Here is a 24,194-nt window from a genome sequence, read left to right as displayed (position 1 = left end):
GATGGAGCAGATGTTATCGAGACCACCACAAGCGACGTCCGAAAACACTTCCTGTGGACGAGTTAGTATGGGTTTGAAGTAGGATGCAAGAAGCTACTCACCGGTCTTGTACTTCACTTGCCAATGGGTCGCTGCTTGTACCGGCGAGTATGTCCTGGCAGAAGCGAAAGGCGTGAACTTCGTGTACTTTCCATCTTCCAATGAAGAACGCTGCAACGCTTGCAAAAGTGGGAAAGATAGCGACGTCGCATTGCAATTGCAAATGACCTTCGGAGTTTGATAAGGCTGGCATTTGAGACAGTCTTTCAGCGGGCGTCGATTTCGCTCGCTCGAGGCGGTGGTATCAGGGCGACACCAGCAAGTGGTGATGAGGTCTTGCTGGCGACTGGAGCTCACTTGGCTACCCTCTCGTCGTGGGAGAGGACATTGCCCGGGAGGCGGGTGCGACGCGGCGCGGACCCGGAGTCAGATTTTGCCTCCCATGCCCTGGGTGGATGGCAGGGCTTGTCGGGGTGCTGGTATCTGGCAAGTGTTAGTAAATGAAGGGGAATGGATCGAAGAGGAAAGATGATGCTCACTTCGTCTGGCGCCAGCTCGCCTCTTCATTGTAGCTTGTTTTTGCTCAGTGTCCCAGTGACACATCTTGCTTGCTTCCAGTTCTACTGCTTGAACTTTCAGGGGCGGAAGGCGTTCTCGGCGAGGAATTGGCTTGACCACTCGCGGCGCGGTCGCCTAAACAAACGAAGACACCAGCAGGCAATGACCTTTCCTGCTGGGACTGCCCTGTTCAGCCATCTCCCTCAGACTAGGTGAGATGTTTCCAGGAAGCGCGGCGGGGACGCACAGAGACAGATTCACTTCCCACACTGAGACACGTTAGCAACAACCAAAGGGGGGAGAGGTACTTACATCACTTCGAGAACTGAGACACGTTAGCAAAAGGCAAAGGTTGAGGACGACGTACATGCGACAGGCTGTGGAAGCCTTGAGGTCGAATGCGACTGCTGCCCGCGATGGGCGTATGGATCGTCTGTCTCGACCACATGGCATCTCGAGACGCTGGCGTGAATGTGAGAGACAGCCTAAATACATGTCAGTAAGTGCATGTCGCCGGTAAGGGTAGGTAGATACTTAGCGTCGGATAGACGCTGATGAAAGGTATACTGCTCGCCGATGTGCTGGCCAGCGCGTAAGTCGGCATGGATGGCGAGCTCGGGGGAGGGGAGGATGGAAAGAATGGAGAATGTGGCAAGGATGCTTAGGAAAGCGAAACGATTGGAAGAAGGTTCAATGCGGTCAAGCACGAGTACTGGAGCTCAGTTAGCCGCCCTTCTCCGAAGAGAAGGGCGTTACCAGGAGGCGGCGACGGGGAGCCAGAGTCAGATTTTTGCCATCCCACCCTGGAACACTAGTTAGTCAACGACGGGGGAGGGGGAATACGTACGTGTAGAGGGTGCCTTGTCATGTTGTGCAGCGCTGACATCCGACATGGTACTTCTTCTCTTAGGCGGAGGCGAGAGAAGCGGAGGAGGGAAGTATCGGAAAGACAACAGAAGTCCATGAGGCCTTGCGTGCGCAAGCCTCGTCGAGCTTCTTGGAAAGCTGCAAGCAGGTTGTGGAAGGCGTCTCGATTCGGGGTCTTGAGCTCGACGAAAGGCGACGGCAATAGCCTGGGTATGGTCAGCCAGAGTGATCACCTCGATTGGGTATACGGGGTACTTGGTAGGGGTATGAGTAAGGTTTGGGGCGCCATATACTGGCATCGTTAGTCAATGAGCTCGATGAGGGAAGGGAATGAACTTAGAAGTGGACCAAGAGTTGTCGCAGTGGTCATGATGGGTCCGCATGTATGAGATCGACAACCAGCGCGTTGCTACTGCAACACGGAATGCGGCAAGCCGGGGAGTTGATCGTGTATTCGTAATTGGCCGCCATTGTCTGGGGTAGGGTCAGTAAAGAGGGGGATGACAAACCTGGATGAAGGAGGGTGGAGGAGATAAGGAAATGGATGGGGAAGGGCAAGCACCACTAGGCAAAGGTCAGTCATGGGATAAATGACATAAGGAAGAAGAGGTAACATACCAAGGAGTGGACATAGTCATTTTGTCGGTAAACATTGCGGGGTAATGAAGCTGGGTGGTTTGATGAAGACACTGCTGGCGACGACAGCAAGTGCCGTAATCGATCTGCTGCGACTACCAGTTGAAGATTAGCAGTACGAGCGACGCCGCGTTAATGGCGACGTCGTAATGTTAGAGGAGGAGAAGAGATACCTGAAGATGTGGTCAGAGCTGGCGACGGCAAGATGTGCCATGAAGTGACCCAGCGACTACAAGTTGCGAATTAGCGTGACAAGGACGACGCCGTATCAATGACGGTGTCGCAATGTTAGAGAAGGGGAGGGGATACTTGTAGAGGTGGTTGAAGCTGGCTCTTGGAGCGGGGTACTAGACCAGACGCGCGACAGCAGCGCCGGCGAGGTCGTCGTCAGCAAAGTTCAAGGCAAAGGGGAGAAGATACTGATGGAAGGGTTATACTCATCCCCATGCAAGGCATGGACGACCGACTCCAGGCGAGGCAAGAGGTGGCGGGGAGAGTCAAAGTCAGCGCTACTGCTATCAAAATCAGCGGGCTGTCAAAGGAGCAGTGGGGGGATACCTTAAGGCAATTGCCAAGTAGAGTAGAGGTGCTGGAAGAGGAAAGGAAGCTTCGAGGAGCAGAAAAAGGGCGATTGCGAGGCAATTTTGGGTGGTGGTTGTGGGAGTAGGAGAGAGGGAGGGAGTGGGACAAAAAGCTTTGATTTATGTAAAGGCAGCTAGCTGTGAGAGCGGCGGTGACGGCGAGTTGTTCAATAGTATCAATATCACCGCGAGCAATGAGACAGGGGTGAGCAGACGGCGGCAGCTTGATGCATCTGCCACTGAGATACTGCAACACCAAGAGAAGAGCTGGGAGGACGACGATGATGATTTTAGATAGCTATATGGTATTGCATCCTCCTCGCAAGGCCTTGAAGTCCTATCCTACTGTGTTGTGTTGGTGATCCTGACCTTGCTTTGCCTTTGACGCTAGTGATAATCTCCGCGGGCCCCTTCAGCACCATCACCACTGCCAAGCCTGCACCGACTCGAGATGGCCCAGAGACTTACAGATACTTGAACACAAGCTGCTCAAAGGCGGACGAAGCCCCTGAAGCAGCTGCATGCATCGGCAAGAGGCTCAGCAACTCTGCCAGAACAGGGGCGGCGTCGAGGCAGCGATGAGCTCAGGGATCGCAGTCGGCGGCGACGACCTTACCTCAGTCGAGGACGACGAGCATGCGAAGAGACCTCCGTTGAGGGGAGGAGCAGCCTAGTCTCTGTTTACTTGTGAGTATATGAACAAGTGTTGTGACTTACATCGCTCAGGGCGGGCACCAAAACACGTCTTCCGATATGCACCATCGCGGAGACATCCACCAGCACCACGACTCAACCAGCCCGATGAGCTCGACGAAAGACTCCCCTCGACCACTGCCTTCCTGGCATCGAAGCGGCGGCAAGAACGGCGACGGCGACGGCGGAGATATTGAAGGGCGTACGAACATGTCGGGTCGAATACAACCCAAGGGCAGCACAAGGGCGCGTAGGTACTGCATGGGATGGAGTCTCCAGTTGGCACAGATTTGCCTCTGGAATACGAAGGGCTTGACCTCTCCTCGCGTTTCGATCCCGCAAGACTTCTTCGACGGCGGCACGATCATGTCCGACGACCCTCTGCACATCGGAGCTAGACGAGCTACACGACGACCATCACCTCTTCGAGCATCAGCGCGCCAACATGAACGGCCTCTCCTCTCTCCGCATCGAACAGCGCGACTCATGGGCGAAGGCACAACAGGGGCTCTACTGGCGACGAGCATACAGCTCGACGAAGGGCGGGAAGGGCGCCGGAAGAACAACCCCAACCAACAACGGCGTCTCAGGGTTCCAGCTTACTGAGCGCCCGGGGGACCCATGGGGAGAGACCGATACTTCCAAGATCTGCATGACGCCGATGGACGTGATAGAAGTCTTCGGCGACCTACCTCTCGCAGCGCGACTCCACCGAACCTGCGCCATCACCCTGAGCATACCCCGCAGACCTTTCCCACATCGAACCTCCACAGCTCTCCCGCGATGGCAGACGCCTCCTTCACAGCACGCACCGGTGCCGAAGCCTCGACGACATCGCGGCAATACTTGAGGCGAGCGACGAAGACCAGTACACCAGAGGCGCAGCCAGAGTACGAAGGCGACACGGCCATGCGAAGGATTCATCCCATGCACACAAAGGTAAGCAAGCCCCAGAGGGAACTCCTTGGCTAGGCGAGGCATCGACCGACCGAGCTACGGTCCGATCATGCATGCGGAGGCGTCGCTCTTCCCGTGACGAACCTTCCGAGCATCACCAGCCGGATGGTCGGCACGCCCAAGACTGACATGGACTTAGGCTAATATCCTGATCATAGTGCCCAGAGCTGCAGTACAGCTTTGTCCGCCGGTACCAAGCCTTCCTACATCCGCCCACCTTCCGCACCTGCGCGCCAAGAACTCCGCGAAGGAATATAAAGGACACGCAGGAGGTTGAGCGATACAAGGAGCGGTGCAAAACACCGGGCTCATGAGGACCGCCGACGCTGGATGCTGGAGTACATGGCCATACCGGCGGGAACTCTCACAAGTCAAATTGCTTCCGCGACAGCAATTCCGCCGGCTTTTTTGCCAGCTGCATGGTCTAGGCGAAGCAGCGACAATTTGCACCTCCGCGTCCCCAGCCTCAGTCGCCTTCTTCTACCGCGGACCGCGTCGTCACAGAACGTCTGCTCACGGCCACATGTATCGGATTGAGCGATTCGCCACAAGCAGCATCAACGTGGAACATGGCTGAAAGATCTTCTTACAACAAAGAGTACGCGAGAGCCATTGCCTCAGGGCGAAGGCGAGACGCAGCATCAAGCATTCAGCATGCCTCCTGAACGGTATGGACATGATGTGACAGCTGGTGGTCATGCCCAGCCTCTTCTTGAACTCGCTCAAGTTCGGTCCGCACAAATAACAAGATGTAGGTGACAAGGACCAACCACAGTGGAGAACCATGGGTTGCAGGAAACGCAGAGAGCCGGCGAAGACATGGTAAGAGTTTACTGTAGCATGATGACAAGGACTGACTACGAAGCAGTAAAATTCCAGTATTCAACGGCTGCGGTAGAGCAACACGGCAGCCGCGGTACGCCCTCCGCCAGACCACACCGTCGAACGATCCCTCCTCTTCCCAACGCACGAACATCTCGCCGGACACAGCCGGCGCCTGCGGCATGACAATACGAAAAGGACGGACAACCTCGTAGGAAGAAGATTGGGAAAGGAAATAAACGTCGCGAGGAAAGGCAGAGAGACAACGAGACGATGTTGAACATACCTTCGTCATACGAAAGCCGGGGCGTCGAACCGCATGCCGCGATGCATAGCTGCCGGAGGCGCGGCGCATCGTACGGCATTAGCATATCAGGAGCAAAGGTCTCTAACATCGGTGCCGGCCAAACGACGAGATGTCAAGCGATTCCCCGGCTCTCGACATGGCTGGCATTGATGCTGGCGGCGGGCGTGATGCAGGATGGGAGAAGTTTGATGAGGCGAGGTGTGCTTCTGGCAAACTTCGGCTAAACCATGTTCGTCTAAGGCCCCGCTCAGTCCATCCCGATCGTCGACGCGTCGACGCGCTCCCATACTTTCCTCACGACGTTTGGACATCAACCATTTGTGCTATCTGCAATGACGCGCACAACGACAATAGAAATTCGGCGGACGAGATGGCCCGATGATGCAGCTTGCGATGCCATCTAGCTGCAGCTGAAAGGATCGCCGAGCGGAGAAGACATGGACGCGCATCGGCAACGCCAATTCTTTCTCTACACGCGTGGAAGATAGCCACGTCTGAGGACCGCCACCGAAAAGCCAGCAGGACCTTCTGTGCCCCTAGCAACTACTTTGTCAGCGACAGCCAATCATCGGATGCTCAAGACGAAGTGGATATATGTTGCTCAGGTTTAGAGATGTCTTCAGGAGTCGGGACAAGAAAATCTAATCATAGCAAAGAGTGCAGAGGGGTCATGCTCACCGTCGTTCAGTCCGCGCTGCTTCTCGGACCTCGCACGAGACTGCCCGCTCTTCAGTCATACATTCCCGGCGATGCATGCCAAAGCGACTACGACGATGTCGATACCTAGTATGCTGCGCAAGCCCAACCGCACCGCTCGATCTGGCCTCATGCCTTGTTAGCGAATTTCGACAAAGAAGAGGCTTCAACATTCGGAGATAGCATCGCGTGTTCAGCAAAGGCGGGTACTCAAAACCGAAATGTACAGAAGGGGGCACAAGACATCGCTGCTGGTAAAGGCAGTGCAGTCGATAATCGAGGTACACTGGCTCATCGCACCCGTGTTCATGCCCTCGTAAGGTCATGCCCTCATGAGAGTAAGGGTTAAAGTATATCGGGAAACAGGTTCATCATAACACAATAGGAAGAGGAGGAGATGGCAGTACATACCTTTGACTGGAACTCGCGCCAAACCGGACCTTGGAGCGTGTGAAGATGCTCCACGACTGCAGACGTCGACTTTTCGAAACGGCGCTTACCTGGACGCCACACCATGGGGCCGATGTCCTGCTCTCGTACCTCGTTAGCCAAGCTCGATCCTCCAAACAAAAGCGATGAGAGTGAGGTTCAAATGCTCAGATCCGTTTTTGACATGTCAACTACCTAGATGCATCTGCCACGGGGGCCATGCACCTGGTTGTCGACGTTGCCACTCAAGCCGTCATTTACAGTAAGTGTTAAATGGGGGTATTCGGCAGAGTAAATCATCATTGCAACAACAAAATGCGAGAGAAAGAGAAGGACTTACTTCGGGAACGTGCGAGTCAGCGGATACACGTTCGCGATCCTGAATTACTGCTGGCGGCGGCAATTTCTGCTTTTGGTCGTCATCATGTCGATGTGCTGCCTCCATACGGAGACGAGTGGAGTGCAGTACATTGGTCGATGTTTCGCATCGCGGCCAAGACCGAGCCAGCCTCCTGCATTGTCAGTCACAGCCAAGACATGTACGACAGGTAGCAAACAGAAGAATGGGAAGCCTCAGAGTATGATACATGATAATGACCTCATGGGTTGTCGGAAGAGATGCTTAGTCGGTTGCTCATCATTGGCCAAGTCTTGGATGAAATGTCGCACGCTTACCTCGGAGAAGACGGCCCTTGCAGTGGAGGCGTGTGGGTAGGAAGGCCTTGGACAAACTTACTAGCATTGTCGCCAATAGCCTTGCCATCAAGGCCGGTGCTTCAGGAGCCTGTTGCTTGTCAGTACAGAAGCAATATCAGAGTCTCAAAGATCATGGAAAGAGAAGGAAAGATCAGAACTTTCGTTGTTCTCATGGACATTCGAAACGAGCGAGACGTGTTTAGAAAGTATCATCACGAAGATGAACAAAGTGGGAAGAGGTAGAAAGACTTACTCAACTATCACGGAATTGGGTCGCGAATGTGTCGACCATCCAGTCATGCCAACTTCTGCATGCGTGGTCAGCGGAGTCTACCAACACAGTACGAGTTGCAGAGTGGAAGTGTGATCTTCAGAACAGTTGAATGTCGCCATCGGAACTGACGAACGTGCGTCGTCCGGTCTGAACCTTACTCTTTGATCATCATGAGGGGGGAGGTGGGCAAGTAACATGAACGACTGCGCACTTACCTTTGTTGGCGATGTTCTTGACTAGGGTACCATGTTAAAGTTCATGGAGTTGTACACCTGGCGACCTGGGTGACCTGGATGACCTGAATGACCTGGGTGGAATGGCATCCGTGGTGGTTGTGCGAGAGTGGAGGAAGCGTACAAATTCATGCTATTTGGGTACGATGGCAGAGCTGCCTGCGCCTCAATGTCAGCAAAACGAAGGTCAAACCTCGGTCAAGAAAAGCCAATGAGAACCCTCCGCGATAGGTTTCGACAGCGAAAGTTCGGTGATTGGAATGAGTGTTGATGTATCATCATCAGGTACTTGGTATATGCGCAAGAGTTGGAATGGTCGAAGGATGCGTACCGAGGATGACATGACGATGCGACCTACCGCCCTACTGCAAGGTCGGCAACTCCGACAAGTCGTTATCGTCCGCGGACTCGTCGGGAAAACCTACTAAAGTGTTAACGGACATGCTCATCAAAGTTCTTGAAGAGGCTGTCATCGCCTGAAAAGATGTATGAGAGCGACAAACCACACGCGGCACTCGCGGGGAGGAGCTAGCTCGCCATGGACCAGTCACGCATCGACCTGCAGATTTTGAAGATACTGCTCCTTCCTTGCCCAAGAGCAAATCGACCGAGTCGACTGGTAGTTGTAGTTTAAGAACAGATATTTGCCGAGAGCTTGTGCAGGTCTTTTGTTGATCTCGGCGCCTGGGTGTACGAGTAAGGATATGGAAGATCGATCCTCCTACACCCTGCGCCTGCAAGGGGATATGAAGAGATGAGAGAGAAGAAGATGGTATGGCGGACTTACCCAAGTCTGAAGAAGCCATGATGGCTGCGGCTGGTGCGCTCCAGGAACCCTACGATTGAGTCAGCCAACGACCTCGCTCGTACTCAAATTGGAGACAGGTTGTCGGAATGTACGAGCATGACAACCTATAGGCACATTTGCCGACGAGGGCAGCGCGAATGGAACAGTCATGCGTCGCTACACAATGCTTGAACGGGTAGCTTCTCTTTGGTTGTGGGTGTGTACTCCCTCGCCAGGGTACTGATTCGTCATGCTTAATCTTCGTATCAAAGGTTTTTCCCACGTTCAAGACTGACGTGTGCGAACTTGCTCTCGGCGCGCTGGATCTCCGAATCACCGGAGGGTCATGCGAGAGAAGGGTATGGAAGACCCCTCCTCACACACCCGGCGCCTGGGTCTGATATGGAATCGGGGAGTAGGAGAGGAGTCGAACGTTACCTGATGGAGCTAAGCTGAGAAGTTTGGTGGTCTCGTGGTGACGTCAAAGGAGTAAGACGGGTTGCGAAGGTCGATGCCGATGCCGAATCTAGAAAAGGTGTCAGCTTACTCAAGGTCGGTAGCCTTTCGACAGCAGGACAACGACAACAGTGCGAAAGCGACGAAATGTACGAGCTTGACAACCATCCAGGCCGTACCGGTAGATGGCTACCACGGCGAGGGGAACAGTCAAGGGTCGACGCGGTCATTTGCCCCCCTCCGCGATCATGGATCGCTACGACTTCCCTGCCATCAGAGATTGGCGACGGTATCTGATCGTCATTCCACTTTGTCTCTGGGCTCGAGACGCGCTGCTCCAGCAGCGCCCAACAAGGACCAACAAACTCTCTCACCGCGTCATGGCTTCAATATAGGCCCCGGGAAGAAGGATACAGTATGAAGAACCACAACCCAGGATGCGGGGCCAGATGCTCACCCAACGTGTCGGTCGGTATGGTCTGAGGAGGAAGGAAGACAGACTTACCTAGGGCTGTGACATGTTCTTACTGTCCGGGTGGGCGGCGTGTCAATGTATGATAGGCGATTCGGTTGTGGATGACCATCGAACGGCCCGGCCAGGGAGCGCAGACTCGGAGGGTAGAAGGTACCTGCGAGCACATCCGTCAGTTGATGTACTTGAGTTGTTGGAAGAGAAAGAGAAGGACCCAGTACAAGAGTAAAGACTTGGCAAAGACTTGCCTGGGGGCTCAAGTCACATGAGTCTCGTGCGCATGAGGTGGGAAAGGGGAGTTGCGACTCGGTGACAGCCGAATCGCTCAGCGTCGATGAGGTGGACGTTGCTCACGCCGCTCTGACTGGAGCATACCTGAGGGGAGACCGACTAGATCATCATGGACTCGCTTGATGCGGCCGTCATGGCGGAGGTCGCGCATGTCCGAGCAAGACCTGCCAGCATCGCCGGTGAGGTTGGCGGCATCATCGCTGCGAAGGCTTGTCAGTCTCGGTGCGCGCATCGTGGAGGCCATGGTAGTCAACAAGGTGATGCCAGAGTGTGTCATCGGGGGACATGCCCGCCGCCGCTGTCGCCGCGGAGGCAAGCAGCGGAGGTCAACAGCCAGGAGCTGAGCAGCGACATCTCACCTGGCTCTTTTGCCGCCGTGTACTGGGGATGGGAAGGGAGTTCACTTACTGGTCAAGGTCTTGTCGCCTTCTGGTGAGACTGTTGTGGCTGCCGCCGCCTGAGGCGGGGTAGAGTTTGCCGGCTACAAGGTCAACAACAGGGCGTCGATCTCGACAGCACCACTTCGTACGGTGGTATAGTAAGCTGGAGCTGGCTCTTTGTACCTTTGGCCAGCTTCTCGCCAACTCTGGTGGTGTTCGAGAGCGGCGTGGTTGTAGGCAAGACCTGGAGCGATTTGGGACTCCCGCATCGCCGCCATCGTCAAGGCGCCGCAAAGGCTCAAGGCGGGTATGGAACGAGAGAGAAAGTATGGGCAAGGTGCAAAGAGACCTTTGAGATGCGCACCAGCCTTGCAGAAGAAGGTTGTGGGTGGCCGTGATTTGGTGGTGTGGGTGGCAAAGGGGAGCTTGAAAAGGCCTGACAACATAACAAACCTTAGCGCCAAAAGTCTCCAGCAGCAGCACCGACCACCCTCCATCACTTGGTGAAGCACGTTCCAGGCGTTAATGGCTCCCCAGAGAGCGGCTGCACTTGTGCGAGCAGGCCAAGCTTGACATGATACAGGCTATATTGTACTCGTATTAGGTCTGCTACTTAGATCTACAGAATTCTCGCCATGTTGGACTTTACTCCTTGTCCCTCGTTTCCTTTATAAAGACTACTCGCGAAAAGATCCTCCGCACGACGCTGTCTCCCCTCCGCGTACCTCGAAACACACAACACATACACGAACGACTCGAGCGGGATTCGATGTCGAGGACCGCAACGATCTTCGAGAGTACACGATCTCCTCACCCAAGCGCTTCGTCCACAAACCCTACTGCGCTTCGTCTCGACAATGCAGCTAGTCTAGCTCCTGGCGGAAGCGATCGTTATAGCCATCGCCGAATGCGGTGCCGTTCCTGCCTACACCACCGCGTTAGCTCAGTTCGATACAAGTTCATAGCGAGCGTCCTTACTCTGGCTCCTAGTAAGACGGGTCGAGGATCGACGGGTCGGACCACCAATGGATATCTGCGATGAAGGCTGGCCACGCGGGGAGTACGCACCACTAGACGACGGAGCCTGGCGGGTAACACGACCACGCACACGGGACGAAGCGACAGGAGTCTTTGATCGTGACGAAGTTGAAGCACTCGCCTGCCCATACAACAGAGTCTTTTGTGCCTTCGGGCGCGAAGTCGAGGCAGACTTCCCAGAAGCATACGGAGATTTTCCAGGGAGATCAGTAGAGGAGTTCAATGGGCGCGACTGAGATCTGGTTCGCTGCTTCTTTGAAGCCGATTCCTTCTCCGCCAAGTCACTGCTACTCTTACGCTTCTCGGTGTAACCCTGGTTCGTGGGATGCGTCACGCCGTGCTGCGATCCGGGTTGGGCAGAGCGTCGAGGGTCATACTGGTTGTTGGTCTGCTGTGACGAAGGTCTGGTCTGATCTCTAGGATCTGAGGCATGTGTGCTGCTACCGCCGAGCATCTCCAAAGGTTTTCCGTACGTAGTATGTCGGCTGGAGCCTCCACGCTCTTCCGTATGGATACCAGTACCAGACTGCGAGTATCTGAAGCCATTACCAGGAGGTGGCATCATCCGCGACGCTGTGTTGGCTTGCGATCGTGGTCGTCCGGATGATCGAGATGAGTGAGAGCCAGCCACAGATATGTTGTCGACTGCCGGCGTTGCTTTTGCATTTGCCTGGGCTGAAGCATGATTGGAAGAATCACGAACGTAACCACGAAGCATAGCACCTGACGCAGGTTGGGTCTCATCCAGCGCTGCTAAATCGTCGAGGGATATGCTACTCAAATTCAACGAGCTTGAGACTTGGCGATTGGTATCCTGCTGTGACGGTCGGAACATGTTGAATATATCCTGCGAGATAGATGCACTTCCAAGATCCTGAGTTTCTGTAGCCGTCCCAGGTTCGTGATCAATGCTGTCTGCATTATTGGGGGCTTCATGAGTGTGATGTTGTGTTGCAAACAAGTCGTCGTCGTCAAGCTGAGTCTGTGAGAACTCGGCGTCCAAGGCCCATGATGGCTTCTCAAAGTGAGGACTCTGACCATGAAGACCATCGAGCACCGAGTGGTTTTGTCGTTGAACTTTCTTCCGGGGCTTCGCCGCCTGTACAGCATCGCGTGGATCCTGTAAGACACTCTTGCCACCCTGTACTTGGGAGCCGTCTTGTTGATTGCGGCGAACCTTTTCGCGTTCAGCCTTGATCACATCCTGATATTGTCGTTCGAGTTTCTGCATATTCGACTCAGCCTTTTCGCGATCAGCTGCTAGCTTGGCTTTGAACTGGTCTGCCGCGAGCCGTAAATCCGCTTCTGCCTTTTCCAATGCAGCGTCTTTCTCGGTCAGACGACGGTTCCAGTCATCAATCACGGTGCGATGTTCCTCATTCAGCTTCTCGCGCTCTTGGTCGGCATCTTTTTGGCATCGAGATTCGTCTGCTTCCTTTGCAGCGCGTAGTTCGGCTATGTCTTGTCGCAGTTTGCCCTCATTGGTCCGGGCTTGCTGAACTTTGGACGACACATCCTTCTTTTCCTCTTGAAGTTTAGAAATCTGATTGTGTAAAAGTTGGAGCGTGTTGCTTGCATCTTGTTGTGCTTTGCCAAGTGTAGTATCGGCCTCTTCGCGCATAGTTTGCATCGTCGTACGTTGTTCGACTGCTTGGGCTTGTGATTTATCGAGCAGACCTTGCAGCTCAGAGATCTTCTCGACGTTCTCCTCGCAACGGCGGCTCAACTCAGTATGGCCTCTACTCTTGGTGTGAAGCTCTTCGGTCGTCTGTCTTAGTTGCTCTTGGATGTTTGTCGTTTCCAACGCCTTCGATTCAAGTGTGCGGATCTTGTCCTCCAGCTCATCGATCTGGGTATACGCGGCGTCCAAATTGGTGCCCACTTCTTGATGTGCGTTTTCTTTCTCGTCGCGCTCAGTCGTGAGTCGATCAATTTCGCTCTTCAAGCTGCGTTCTTTCTCGATGAATCTACTCTCGCAGTCTTTGAAGATCTCCTCTCGCACTGCGACCTTGTCTTCAACCTATTAACAGAATTAGTGAGGCCATGAGACGAGATGGTGCTTCCTACCCTATGCTCCTGCTGCAGTTCCAGTAGCTGCGTCTTGACATCCTCGGATTTGCTCTGTCATTCGTCAAAAAACCGCAGTAGACATGAGATTGACGCCGCTCACCTTATAGGTATCTCTTTCCTGCTCAATCGTCTCGACCTTGTTATTGGCAGCTTTCAGGTCACCCTCGACCTTCTTCAACTGTTGGCGAAGGTCAACAGCTTCTCGCTCGAGCTTCTCCGTGTCGACGTGTGGGACGGGGGGAGAAACTCTCAGTTCATTCAGATCCCGTTCCAGCTGATCGGATTGGGCCCGAAGATTGGCCTCGGACTGTTGGAGCTCCTTGATTTGCTCGTTGAGTTGACGGGAATGTTGCTGCTGCTCCTCGAGCCTCACCTTAAGAGAAACGTTTAGCTCCTGCGTTTTGCGGTTCTCCGTAGTAGCCTTATCGTATCTCAGCATCGCTTCCTGAAGGCTGTTCAGTCGCTCTCCGATAAAAGTCCGGAGTTCCGTGTCAGGGGTTGGTTCACTCCTTATGGTTTCGGAAAGGGTATCAAGACCTGAGTCCAAACTGTGCAACTAGTCAGCACATCGAAGATGCACAATAAGAAAGGATCATGACTTGCCGTTCGTGCACAAGACGCAACGTGCTTTCCATCTTCTCGATGTCCTTAGCTGTCAAGGCTGGCGACATCTGCAGGGTTCGCAAAGCGTCCAGACATTCTTCGATCGGGTCATCTCGATTGTCATGGGCAGGCGCCTGCTCAATCGAAGTCTGGAGTGATTCCAACTTCTTGGCCAGAGTATCAGAAGCATCGACAATCTTACCGGGAATACTCTGAACGATTGACAGGAGCTGCTTTTCCATGTCGTCGCGTTTTCTCCGCTCATCTCCGATTTCGGCGTCCCGCTTGCCCAGATTTTCGATAAGATCTCTCCTCTTTGACTCTGATATGATGAACCGCCCGTAGATATCGTCGAGCGTGGACTTCATCTTCTGTTGAGTTGCAGTAAGCTTGTCAACTGCAGTCTCGCATTCGCGGTACAACGTCTTCTTTTCATCTTCAAGTTCGGTGATCTTCTCTGTCAGTGTCATCTGGCTCTGCTTTTGGAAGCTCGTAGCGGACTTCTGCAGCTTCTCGTAGTCCTGCTGAAGGCCATGCACAAACTTCTGGTTGGTCTTGGCCTTGTCGGTGAGTTGACTGAAAGCTTCTTTCAAGCTTCGAATGCTCTCATCACGCTCTGCAATAGTCTGGACATGGTCGTTGATCGTGCCCTGAAGCCCGGCAATTTCTACCTCGCGCTGCTTCGCGATAATCATGCTTTCATGCTTGGCTCGGAATTTGTCAGCCAGCATCGCCACTCTCACGCTCTCAATTGCTTGGTCAAGACTGGAAGAGATGGCCTGCTCCTGAGGGTTGTTCGAGACTGGTCCACTGGCCCGTAGCTTTCGTCGTGGTTTAGCCACACGGTGAGATGCGTCTTGGTGGGAGATGCGATGTAGAATAGCTTCAGAATCCTTCGGCAGTGGGGCAGACTGTTGACTGCTTGCAGATACTTCGGGCAGCTGGGGTTGATTGGACTGGGTGGCTATAGCAACCGACTCGTGATTTTCTGGGATATGACGACCAGAGTCCTGAGCCGGCAGTGGAGTACGTTCTTCGGCGGATGCCAGCCCGCGATCCTGATAGTGAACATCTGCGAGCGGCTGTTGCTCGCGCTTCGTATCGTCCACTTTCGGAGGCAAAGTCGAAGTCACAAACATAGAGGACGTGGGGAACTCGCGCTGAGCGGAAGACTCTGGAAATTCTTGGAAAGTTGTGTCCGGAATGGTCTGAGTGGTGTTGCAGGACTCCTCAACGTGGGCGACACACTCATGCTCTTTCACCAGCGGAGACTCCTCAACGTATGCATGCCCATTGAGGTCATTGATAGGGGCAGGTGCTTGCACTGCATGAAATTGCGATGTATGGACTGTTATGTCGTCGGTAGCAAGGGGGTTGTTGGATGTCTCGGCGACTCGTTTGCCCGTCGTCATGGCCTGTTGAGCGTGTCGTGCCAGAACGTTTGATCGAGGAGGTCGTTGGCCTTCACGCTGCTGAGAGAGCTGTCCTTTTCTCCCTTTCTTGCTCTTCTTGACAACACGGGCCTTACTAGCTCCAGGAGCCGGCCTTGCGTCGAGCTGTGCGGAAGGAGGCATTTTAGACGGCGTGTCCGGTTGGGTAGGTCTACGTAAGTCAGTGGAGTTCTGGGCGCTTGCTATGAGCTCTTACAAAGGATATGCAGACTCGTTCTGTGACTCTTTGGCGGCCGGCTGTTGGAAGAGAGGTACTTCCTGATCGGTAGCAGGATTCGTCTTGTGGCGATCGTCGTTGCCCGGGAAGATTGATGGCGAGACGTACGCAGGCTCTGTTGCTACACTGGCATCTACTCGCATATTAGTCGGATCGGTTGAAATGGCGTGATTGCTTACCCTGAGATGCATGCACAACCTGCTTTTGAACACCAGATATTGTCGACTCAGGTTTAGGAACAGACCTGGCGGTAAAGGCCTTGTCCTTGGGGGATGCCTTCTTGGGGACTTGGCTCGGTTGCGAACGTGTGAAAGCGAACGTGGGTACATCTGCTGGTCCAGAGTTATTGTTCAATCCGGGTGTTTCTTTGGTGCGAGTGCTGAGAGCAAATGGAACCCAGGTTGATGTATGAATGTCCGCCTTTTTCGTTACCGCAGTGCGCTGCAACAATTCTGCAGTACCGGGACTAGTAGGCAGGTCGCTGAGGTCCGGCTCACGCTCGGGAGTGAAGTCATTACGAACGTAGTATCCGTCCTGATTCGGCTGAGTCTCAGGAACAATTGCGTCGCTGTCAGGTTCTTGGGGGACAGGCTTCTTGCGATCTCGCTCGTCATCGGTTGACTCGGGGCGTACTTCATGTCTGAGTCGTGAAGGCTTCTGCCGCTTCGGCACCTGCTTGCCTTGTCGAGGCAACTCGGCCATGGTGAGTGACAGCACTGCCAGGCGCGTTCGAACGCAAGGAAACCGTAGTAGGAACAACGCAGGCAGAAGATGAGAAGCGACGTGCTAGACGACTGCACCAGTAGACGAAGACGAAGTGTTATAGGACAGAGTGAGGGGCGACGAGGTTTGCAGCGGCGTCCTGCCTTCGTTCTTTCCTTCATCGGCGCGAGGGAGTCACGGCTCAACAGAATGACGCCACACGTTCGGTCATGACAAGTGAGAAAGACATCGTGGAAGGCGCAATGGAAAGAAGAAGAACACCCACATCGCATACCTACATAGAACCGGTGAAGCACCTCATCAAGACGGACATATTTCACACTGCAGTATGCTGTCCGGACGCATCTTCCAGATCATGCGTCGGATACATGTCTGCATGCAGTTGACTGAGCTTGCTATGAAGCTCTGCAGCTGCCATTACCACCATCCGGCATGTTCCTGCTCTGTACCCCGCGCGGCCACAGGCACGTGACGGTAGACAAAGAACAGTCCAAGGTTGGAAGGCAAACCTTTGAGGGGTAATTACTTACTCCAAAGTCGCCTCATGCAGCGCACCATACTGATCATCGCGGTGCACCCCTCCGATAGCGCGCATTCAGCAGAATACCCAGGTAACATCGTACGATAATCGTCCCTAGATTAGAGAAGGTCATGTCGCCTGCCATGTGATTACTTTTTTTACGTCGTCTGGTCCACTTTGCGCCGAAACGTAGGTGGCTAACGTAGACTGCACCGGAGATGAGGAGCCAGAAATACTTTCATACCACGGGCTCACCGACTACAATAAGCGGCAGCTGCTACATGTACGCCGTGAGGTGGACGATGGGAGTCGTCGCCTTGCATGCTCCCCTGAAACGAAAGTGTGCGGCGACATAGCTAGCCGGGCGCTTCAGACCGGGGTGCGTCCAATCACATTTTACCCCTTGCTAGCTCGGCTGCACGGTGATCTTCGTCTACACAGCTACGCGCCCACTACCCAGTACGCCCTACCAATCCTTTCGGCTTATCCTTCCAAGCCGACAAAGCTCGACGCCAATGCCGCTATATTAAGAGAATGGCCTGATGTACTCTCCGGCAGCCAACCTGGTATGCCGTCCAAGCGCACGATGCTAACCGCCGAGAAGCCCTGAGACTGGCGGGGTATTGGACGAGTGATGGCGAAGGTATTGGCTTGGATAAAAGATGTTCGCAGGTGGCCACGCAAATATAGAGACATGCCCTCCGTTCTGGTAGCGAGTTGTTGGTATTCCTCCAGTTGATCGAACATCCTTCACGCCAGCCTCGTGTCACCTCATATCCGATCCATCCTCCCGTCCACGCCGCATTCCACGGCACATCGACATCATGAGCAGGCCTCTCCTCCTCTCGTTCCTCCTCCCTCTGCTCGCCCTTGCTCAGGACTCCTCCTCGGGTAGCGAGCTTCCTCCTCCCGGCTACAACGGCGGTAGCGACAACCCGCAAGATCCCAGCGATGCTGGCGCGGCGGGAACACAGAAGGGTGCTTTCTCGCTCTCGGGAGGTGCTATCGCAGCGATCATTGTGGTCGCCGTCCTAGTCGTGCTCGGATCCAGTACGTTCTGCACATCACGTCCCAGCATACTCGAGCTAACATCAACACAGTCGCATCGGGTGTACTCTGGTGGCTCGCGAAGAAGCGCCAGTGGGACGTCCGCGCATCCATTCGCCGTGCGTCTCGTCGCTTTACCGGCCGCGCGAACAACGACGCTGGCAAGCAGAACCGCGAAAACCGAAGGACAGGCATCAGACTCAACTCGCCGCCCCCGGGCAAGAACGCCAACAAAATGCGCGATATCGAGAAAGGCCTTCCTCTGTCCAACAAGGCACCACAAACTACAACTACCATCACGAGCGTGATGAGGTGAAGCTCCGAAGGCATAGCATAGACTATCTGGAAGCAACCAGGGCCGCCACGCGGGTCGAGGCACCCGTCGACGCGAAAGACGACGCGGAGTTTGGAACAGGACGCCTCGCAACTCTTGTCCGTCGGAACGTGCGCATACCGCATCCTTCATGCGGCTTATCATAGCACGCAGGGCATGCATCTTCGGGGCGTACATGAATATCACGGTAACGATAGCACTTGGGAAGCGGTTGATGGCTGCTTAGGACTCCGGAGTCTTTGCACTTTGGGTGTCAATATTTTCTTGTCAACATATTATGATACCACGCTTTTTCGGACGTATGGATAATGGACGCATCGGTCAGCGTCGATGGGGTCAAGATGTAGACCGTAGATTTCGATAGTACCCAAACATAACTATAACCACAATTCCAAAGACCTCAATATATCTCTCTATCTTTCTACATATTCAAGGTATGGGCTTCGAGCCCGGGAATACTGAGATGAGAGCCTCGAACCCGGCAATACCAAGGCCTATTATGAGACCACACGCCAAGTCAGCGACCGCCCATCTGACCACAGGCGCTTGGCCAAACGTCCAGGAATAGCCCGCTACTTGGCCGTTGCTTGGGAGTTTCTTGGGGAAAGCTTGGGAAAATGCCCAGGAATAGCTTGGAGAAAGCTTGGGAAAGGCTTGGGAAAGGCACGGTATATGCAGAGATGATCTGACCCTGATCCTACTATCCCGGTGCTGTGGTGTGCTCCCGGTTGGGCACCCAGTTTTATTTGCCGGCTTTGCATGACTGCCGTATGTAGGTCTGACCCAGGATTAGAATGACGGTAATGGTGCAGGGTATGTGACGAGATCGCTTCGTGCAGTTAATTTCCGAGAATAGTTCGCTGTGCCGCAGAGCTACATCGCGGAAGCACCTCATACAAGGGAGGAACTAAACGGGTGTAGAGCGGAAGCACCTGATACAAGGAAACAACTAAGAAGGTGTAGAGCTTACATTGACGTTAGGTCACCTGCTTTGCATGTTTTCATCTTGATGTAGGCTCCATGGTGTTCGGATGTTTCCTTGAATAAGGTGGAAGGAAGACCGGGAGGCAGATCATGACTTGGAAATCGTGACTTTGAATTCTTTCCCGTGTTCGACACCCGGTATTTGAGAGCTGTAGACTATTAATGACTTGATTTTCATGAGATTGACACCCCGATTTGTGACCTTACGACAAGAAGGCGGTGGTACCTGCGGCCACTTCAGTTGCAGCACGTGACCTGGCGAGTACACTAGTCCTAAAGTAATTATCCCGACGCGTTCCCCGCATCATCGTGTCTGGCGCCATTTCTGCCCAACGCGACACCTGGGCAGCACCACATCGCATTCACATAGCAAAATCGCACTGAACAGAACAACATGGCCTCTCGACACCGAACTACGAGGCCATCTGCTAGTCGCCCGTCTGGAGTTTCCACTCCAGCGCGGACTGCCGGTAGCAACCGCAGCGCAGACGTCCTTCCACCGTACAAGAAGCCATCGCATCCCCTCGATACCGAAGCGACCCGAGCCCTGAGGGAACTACAAGGTCGCAATATTAATGACATCAAGAGGCACAATAAGCAGGCTACCGAGCATGTCACCAGTACAGCGGCAAACATTAACGACATGCTGCGCGACCATGCTGGGTATATCGAGCGACGGCAGAAGAAGTGGGACGTGGGCAAGAGTTTGGACGACAAAGACGAAGAAGAAACTATCATGGCAGAGCTCCAGACCAATGTGGATGGGGCTACCACTAAGCTGGAAGAAAGCATGCGCGCTGTCATCGACTCGGGTGTCGCCGCGCAGCGCATCGAGGAAGCGCTGGAGTGGTTAAGGAACACTGCGCCCGGGCGGTCGGCAGACGAATATCGGACGCAGATGACACAGCGGGAGACACAAAGGCAAACCCAGACTCAGGCAGCAAGCCAGCGGGCACAAAACGAGGGTGACGACGAGGATATGGACGACAGACCTACGCCCGGTCCTACACCCCTCGATGGCTCTCGCGTAGCTCTCACAGGCGCAAGTGAGCTGTTTGCGGATCGTATGCAGCGCGACAAGGATGCCTACACGTCACTCTCCTACACAGCGCGCTATGCACGCAACAACGATTACCGCGAGTTCAAGCGTACGGTACACGATGCCAAATATGGCGACGAGGGTCCCACACTTGGTCATGAAGACACCTGGTTCAATGAGTCCGGGTCGCCAGCGCCTGGCATTACAGACACACGGCGAGGCGACCTCGACGACGACGATGACATCGTAGTAGACAAAGCGACCATCAGCACGAGGTGCCCCATCACATACCAGCAGTTCAAGGACCCATACACAAGTACAAAGTGTCCCCATACCTTTGAGAAGAATGCCGTTCTCGATATGATCCGATCGGGCGGTCACAGGGTGGACGGTCAGAGAGCCATTGAATGCCCAGTCAATGGTTGCTCACAGGTAAGTCTATCCCCCGCATTTCAATATTTTCAGAGACCTATACTGACACTGCTTCTTAGTTACTGACCAAAGACGACGTGCGCAAGGACACTATTATTGCTCGCAGGATCAAGCGCATGCTAGCAGCTGAACTTGAAGGTGACGACTCCGACGAAGAGGTGCAAGCCCCTCGTGAGGCTCAACAAGTCGATGGGAGCGACTATCTATCTGGATCGGCTTCGAGACTGCAGGTTCCGGGGACTCAACAGCCGCCAGAGTCAAGCATTATCGAGGACCTCGGATCTCCGAGTGATAGCGAGATGTCGGTTTAGCCTATGCACGATGGGAATGGCGTTTCGGTTTCGGACGGGCTCAATGATACCCAATGGTGTAAAGACATAGTTGAATCCAGCGGAATATGTTGAGACAACAGAGAGGCCGCGCAATCTATGCGCAGTAGTACTTGCCCCGTAGTCAGGCATCAATCCTCTCAACAGCACCTGCGCAACTCTTTCGTTTCTTCTGCAAGCGTTCAGACCGGCCGGGCGCCTCCACATTCCCGACCCTGTGCCGAAAACTAGCTGACCTACCATTCACCCACGGACATGGTGTCGGCCTAGATCTGGTGCCCTGCATGACATTTCGCTACAATATTCTTCCGCTCACAAAGTAGTTCACAGCCTGTCGTCACTCAGAATGTCTTCGGCCGCGGATACCTTCGGGTCACTGGTGGTTGCAACTTCAACCGCGCACCTGGGCGAAAGGCCTCAGCACCGCCCCGTCCAGCACTGAGGACCCTGGATCTCGCCCAAAAGAAAGCGATCTCGCCAGTTCATTCCGATCTGCGACACGGTGGTTTATCAATACCCAACGAATGAAAAGCAATGCGCTCACACGCACGACGGGTTGGAACGACGCACGGATGCACGTTGTGCGCGCGGAAACCGCAGTCTCATCCGGAAAAGCACAGTGAGGTCACTGCACCTAGTAACAGGGTACCGCAACCACAACGTGGTGTACTGCAGCACAGGTCCGCTCACAGTATTGTTCATGACATGTGACAGGATGCGCTGCGTTGAAGCTGCGATCGTTCGATTGGCCGAAGGCTGCCGTTACAACAAACGTCATCGCTCACATGCAAGCGGTTCCGCATGTGGCGCACTGGAAACGGGATACTCTGTGCCTGAAGATCGTGTATTACTCGAGCAAGACATTGCGCAATGATATGAGAGCCTCGACGGTGCAAGGAAGACCGGATGGCATGGACACGCGACATCAATGCGCCCAGCTCGTCCCGCTCCGCCGTGCACGTTAAACTTCAACATGGGAGCCTGTGAAGTAAGAATGGCATCAGAGTTCCAGAAATCAACGTAACCCGATTGGCCCAACAGCAATTGGCATCAGGTAGGACGAGCAGCAGTTCATATCAGTGGCTCGCTGGGGCAGCTCTGCGATGCGGGGAAACGCAGCCCACCCCTCAGTTCATGGCACCGGTCGACTGGCTGGGCCTGTTGACAACTAAGAACAACAGATCATCGTGCTGCTTTTGTCCTCCGAGCCTCTTCACTCACAGCCTCGTCCATAAATCTATCTCCTCTGCTGCTTTAATCCAAGTTGCATCGTCGCATACTCGTTTGATGCTAGAAAGCGGGTAGTAGAGCGCATACCACCCTACCCACTAAACCCGCGACCCACACCCCACTTCTCCGACGCGGACTGGATCCTCCGCACAGACGTCAGCGCACGAGGTACGCACCCAACGTCCCATCTTCCTCTTCACCGTCTTTGAGCATCCACAATGCGATCGCCGCGGGTGCAATCGGAAAGAGAAGGGTTATCGCACGTGCGCGCGCCTTCGGAAATGCACACATGTCCGATGACATTCTTTCCTGTGCGCCGAGCGAAGCTGTACATCTAGATCGTAGCCGGCTAGCTTGCGACGTCCACGGCCGCGGTGTAAGGCGCATGGGAACTGCGTCTCAGGCTGAGGCTCTGCCAACACCTCACGGACGCACGTCGTAGTGCCATGCTGCTGGGATATAGACCCGGCCATGGAGTCGCTTTTGTGGGCTTTCTTACCTTCTTAGTTACAGTCTTTCTTCACATTTGGTCTATTTCCAGTACAGCATAGCGACAGCGATATACCCCACAGATCTTCCTTTCCTGCATTATCTATTCACATATCAAGACTGCGCAAGCTGTCACTGACAACGCAATGTCGACAACAGCAGCCGCCACTTCGCAAACCCTTAAGATGCCCGCCGCACGCGCTCTCGAGAACGCAAAGCAATCTTCAGAAGCTGTTCTAAGCGACGCATCCTCCGCCATGTCCAAAGCCGCCGAGAACCCCAAGAAGGCCACCGCCGACTTCCTACACACACCCTTCATGCGCGCGGCACTGCCCTTCGTAAACGGCGGCATCGCAGGCATGACAGCAACAACTGTAATCCAACCCGTGGACATGGTAAAAGTGCGCCTACAACTCGCCGGAGAAGGAGTAAAGACCGGCCCTAAGCCAACCCCCGTCACAGTCTTCCGCGACATCATCGCCCAAGGCAAAGTGCTAGACCTCTACACCGGCCTCAGCGCGGGAATCCTGCGCCAAGCCGTCTACACAACCGCGCGCCTAGGCTTTTTCGACACATTCATGAAGAAACTAAGCGCGCGCGCCAAGGAAAACGGCACAGCCATCGGCTTCAAAGAGCGCGCAGGCGCGGGTCTAGCTGCAGGAGGTCTCGCCGCCATCGTGGGCAACCCGGCCGACCTCGCCCTCATCCGCATGCAATCCGACGGCCTGAAACCCGTCGCCCAACGCGCAAACTACACCTCCGTCATCGACGCCCTCGTCCGCATCAGCAAGCAAGAAGGCGTCACACGGTTATGGGCCGGCAGCTACCCGACCGTCGTCCGCGCCATGGCCCTCAACTTTGGCCAATTAGCCTTCTTCTCTGAAGCCAAACAGCAGCTCAAGAACACGTCTTTGTCGTCGCGCACACAGACTCTTACTGCGTCGGCGGTTGCGGGCTTCTTTGCGTCGTTCCTGTCGCTGCCGTTTGACTTTATGAAGACGAGGCTGCAGAAGCAGACGAAGGGGCCGGATGGCACCATGCCTTATAAGGGTATGTTCGATTGCTTCAGGAAGGTTGCGAAGGAGGAGGGGCTTTTGAGGTTTTACCGTGGCTTTGGGACGTACTATGTCCGTATTGCGCCGCATGCGTAAGTTTTTGTCCCTTGGCTTGATGTGAGAATGTGTGCTAACGAGAGTGATAGGATGGTGACGCTTATTGTTGCTGATTACTTGGGCTTCATCACGAAATGAGAGTGACAAGATGAAGTCTTGCTTTTGATGGGGTTGAGGCGTTGGGAGTGAGGGTTTCATGGCGTTTACACGTGGCTGCTATCGCCATTGATGTTGTTTCGGCATTGCCTTCTTTCATTTAGGTCCAGAGCGCTGTACGCGCTGTTCCCTCTGGTTCCCAATCGCCAGTGTGGGCAGCAAATAATGTCATGACGTTTCGCGGTGCTCGTGCACATGCAGATACTACAAGTCTAGATATGCTACCACTTACCCATTTATTGAATG

At 54.3% G+C, this 24,194-nt stretch overlaps 5 protein-coding genes across 5 annotated transcripts; 3 read left to right on the top strand and 2 right to left on the bottom strand.

Moving 5' to 3' along the window:
- Nucleotides 1-674: 674 nt before the first annotated feature.
- Nucleotides 675-1,490, bottom strand: J4E79_005381 (uncharacterized protein; the record flags this gene model as incomplete). Its single annotated transcript, XM_049354259.1, has 4 exons — nucleotides 675-732; nucleotides 1,132-1,309; nucleotides 1,368-1,400; nucleotides 1,445-1,490. 4 exons carry the CDS (start codon nucleotides 1,488-1,490, stop codon nucleotides 675-677), a joined length of 315 nt encoding a protein of 104 aa, XP_049211124.1.
- A 9,627-nt stretch (nucleotides 1,491-11,117) lies between these two features.
- On the bottom strand, nucleotides 11,118-16,255 carry J4E79_005380 (uncharacterized protein; the record flags this gene model as incomplete). The annotated part of the gene is made up of 6 exons (XM_049354258.1): nucleotides 11,118-13,232; nucleotides 13,280-13,333; nucleotides 13,383-13,830; nucleotides 13,907-15,487; nucleotides 15,533-15,686; nucleotides 15,733-16,255. The coding sequence occupies 6 exons, from the start codon at nucleotides 16,253-16,255 to the stop codon at nucleotides 11,118-11,120; spliced, it is 4,875 nt and encodes a 1,624-aa protein (XP_049211123.1).
- Nucleotides 16,256-17,620: 1,365 nt separating this feature from the next.
- Nucleotides 17,621-18,159, top strand: J4E79_005379 (uncharacterized protein; the record flags this gene model as incomplete). Its single annotated transcript, XM_049354257.1, has 2 exons — nucleotides 17,621-17,846; nucleotides 17,897-18,159. 2 exons carry the CDS (start codon nucleotides 17,621-17,623, stop codon nucleotides 18,157-18,159), a joined length of 489 nt encoding a protein of 162 aa, XP_049211122.1.
- Nucleotides 18,160-19,555: 1,396 nt separating this feature from the next.
- J4E79_005378 (uncharacterized protein) lies at nucleotides 19,556-20,943 on the top strand (the record flags this gene model as incomplete). Its single annotated transcript, XM_049354256.1, has 2 exons — nucleotides 19,556-20,632; nucleotides 20,692-20,943. 2 exons carry the CDS (start codon nucleotides 19,556-19,558, stop codon nucleotides 20,941-20,943), a joined length of 1,329 nt encoding a protein of 442 aa, XP_049211121.1.
- A 1,883-nt stretch (nucleotides 20,944-22,826) lies between these two features.
- MIC33 (putative mitochondrial 2-oxoglutarate/malate carrier protein) lies at nucleotides 22,827-23,930 on the top strand (the record flags this gene model as incomplete). Its single annotated transcript, XM_049354255.1, has 2 exons — nucleotides 22,827-23,827; nucleotides 23,882-23,930. 2 exons carry the CDS (start codon nucleotides 22,827-22,829, stop codon nucleotides 23,928-23,930), a joined length of 1,050 nt encoding a protein of 349 aa, XP_049211120.1.
- Nucleotides 23,931-24,194: the final 264 nt, after the last annotated feature.

This window comes from Alternaria viburni (assembly GCF_023758015.1).
Source record: "Alternaria viburni strain BMP 2772 chromosome Unknown scaffold_10, whole genome shotgun sequence".
Classification (NCBI taxonomy): Eukaryota; Fungi; Ascomycota; class Dothideomycetes; order Pleosporales; family Pleosporaceae; genus Alternaria; species Alternaria viburni.
Note: the sequence above shows the minus strand (reverse complement) of the source record. Positions and strands in the feature narration are given on the sequence as shown.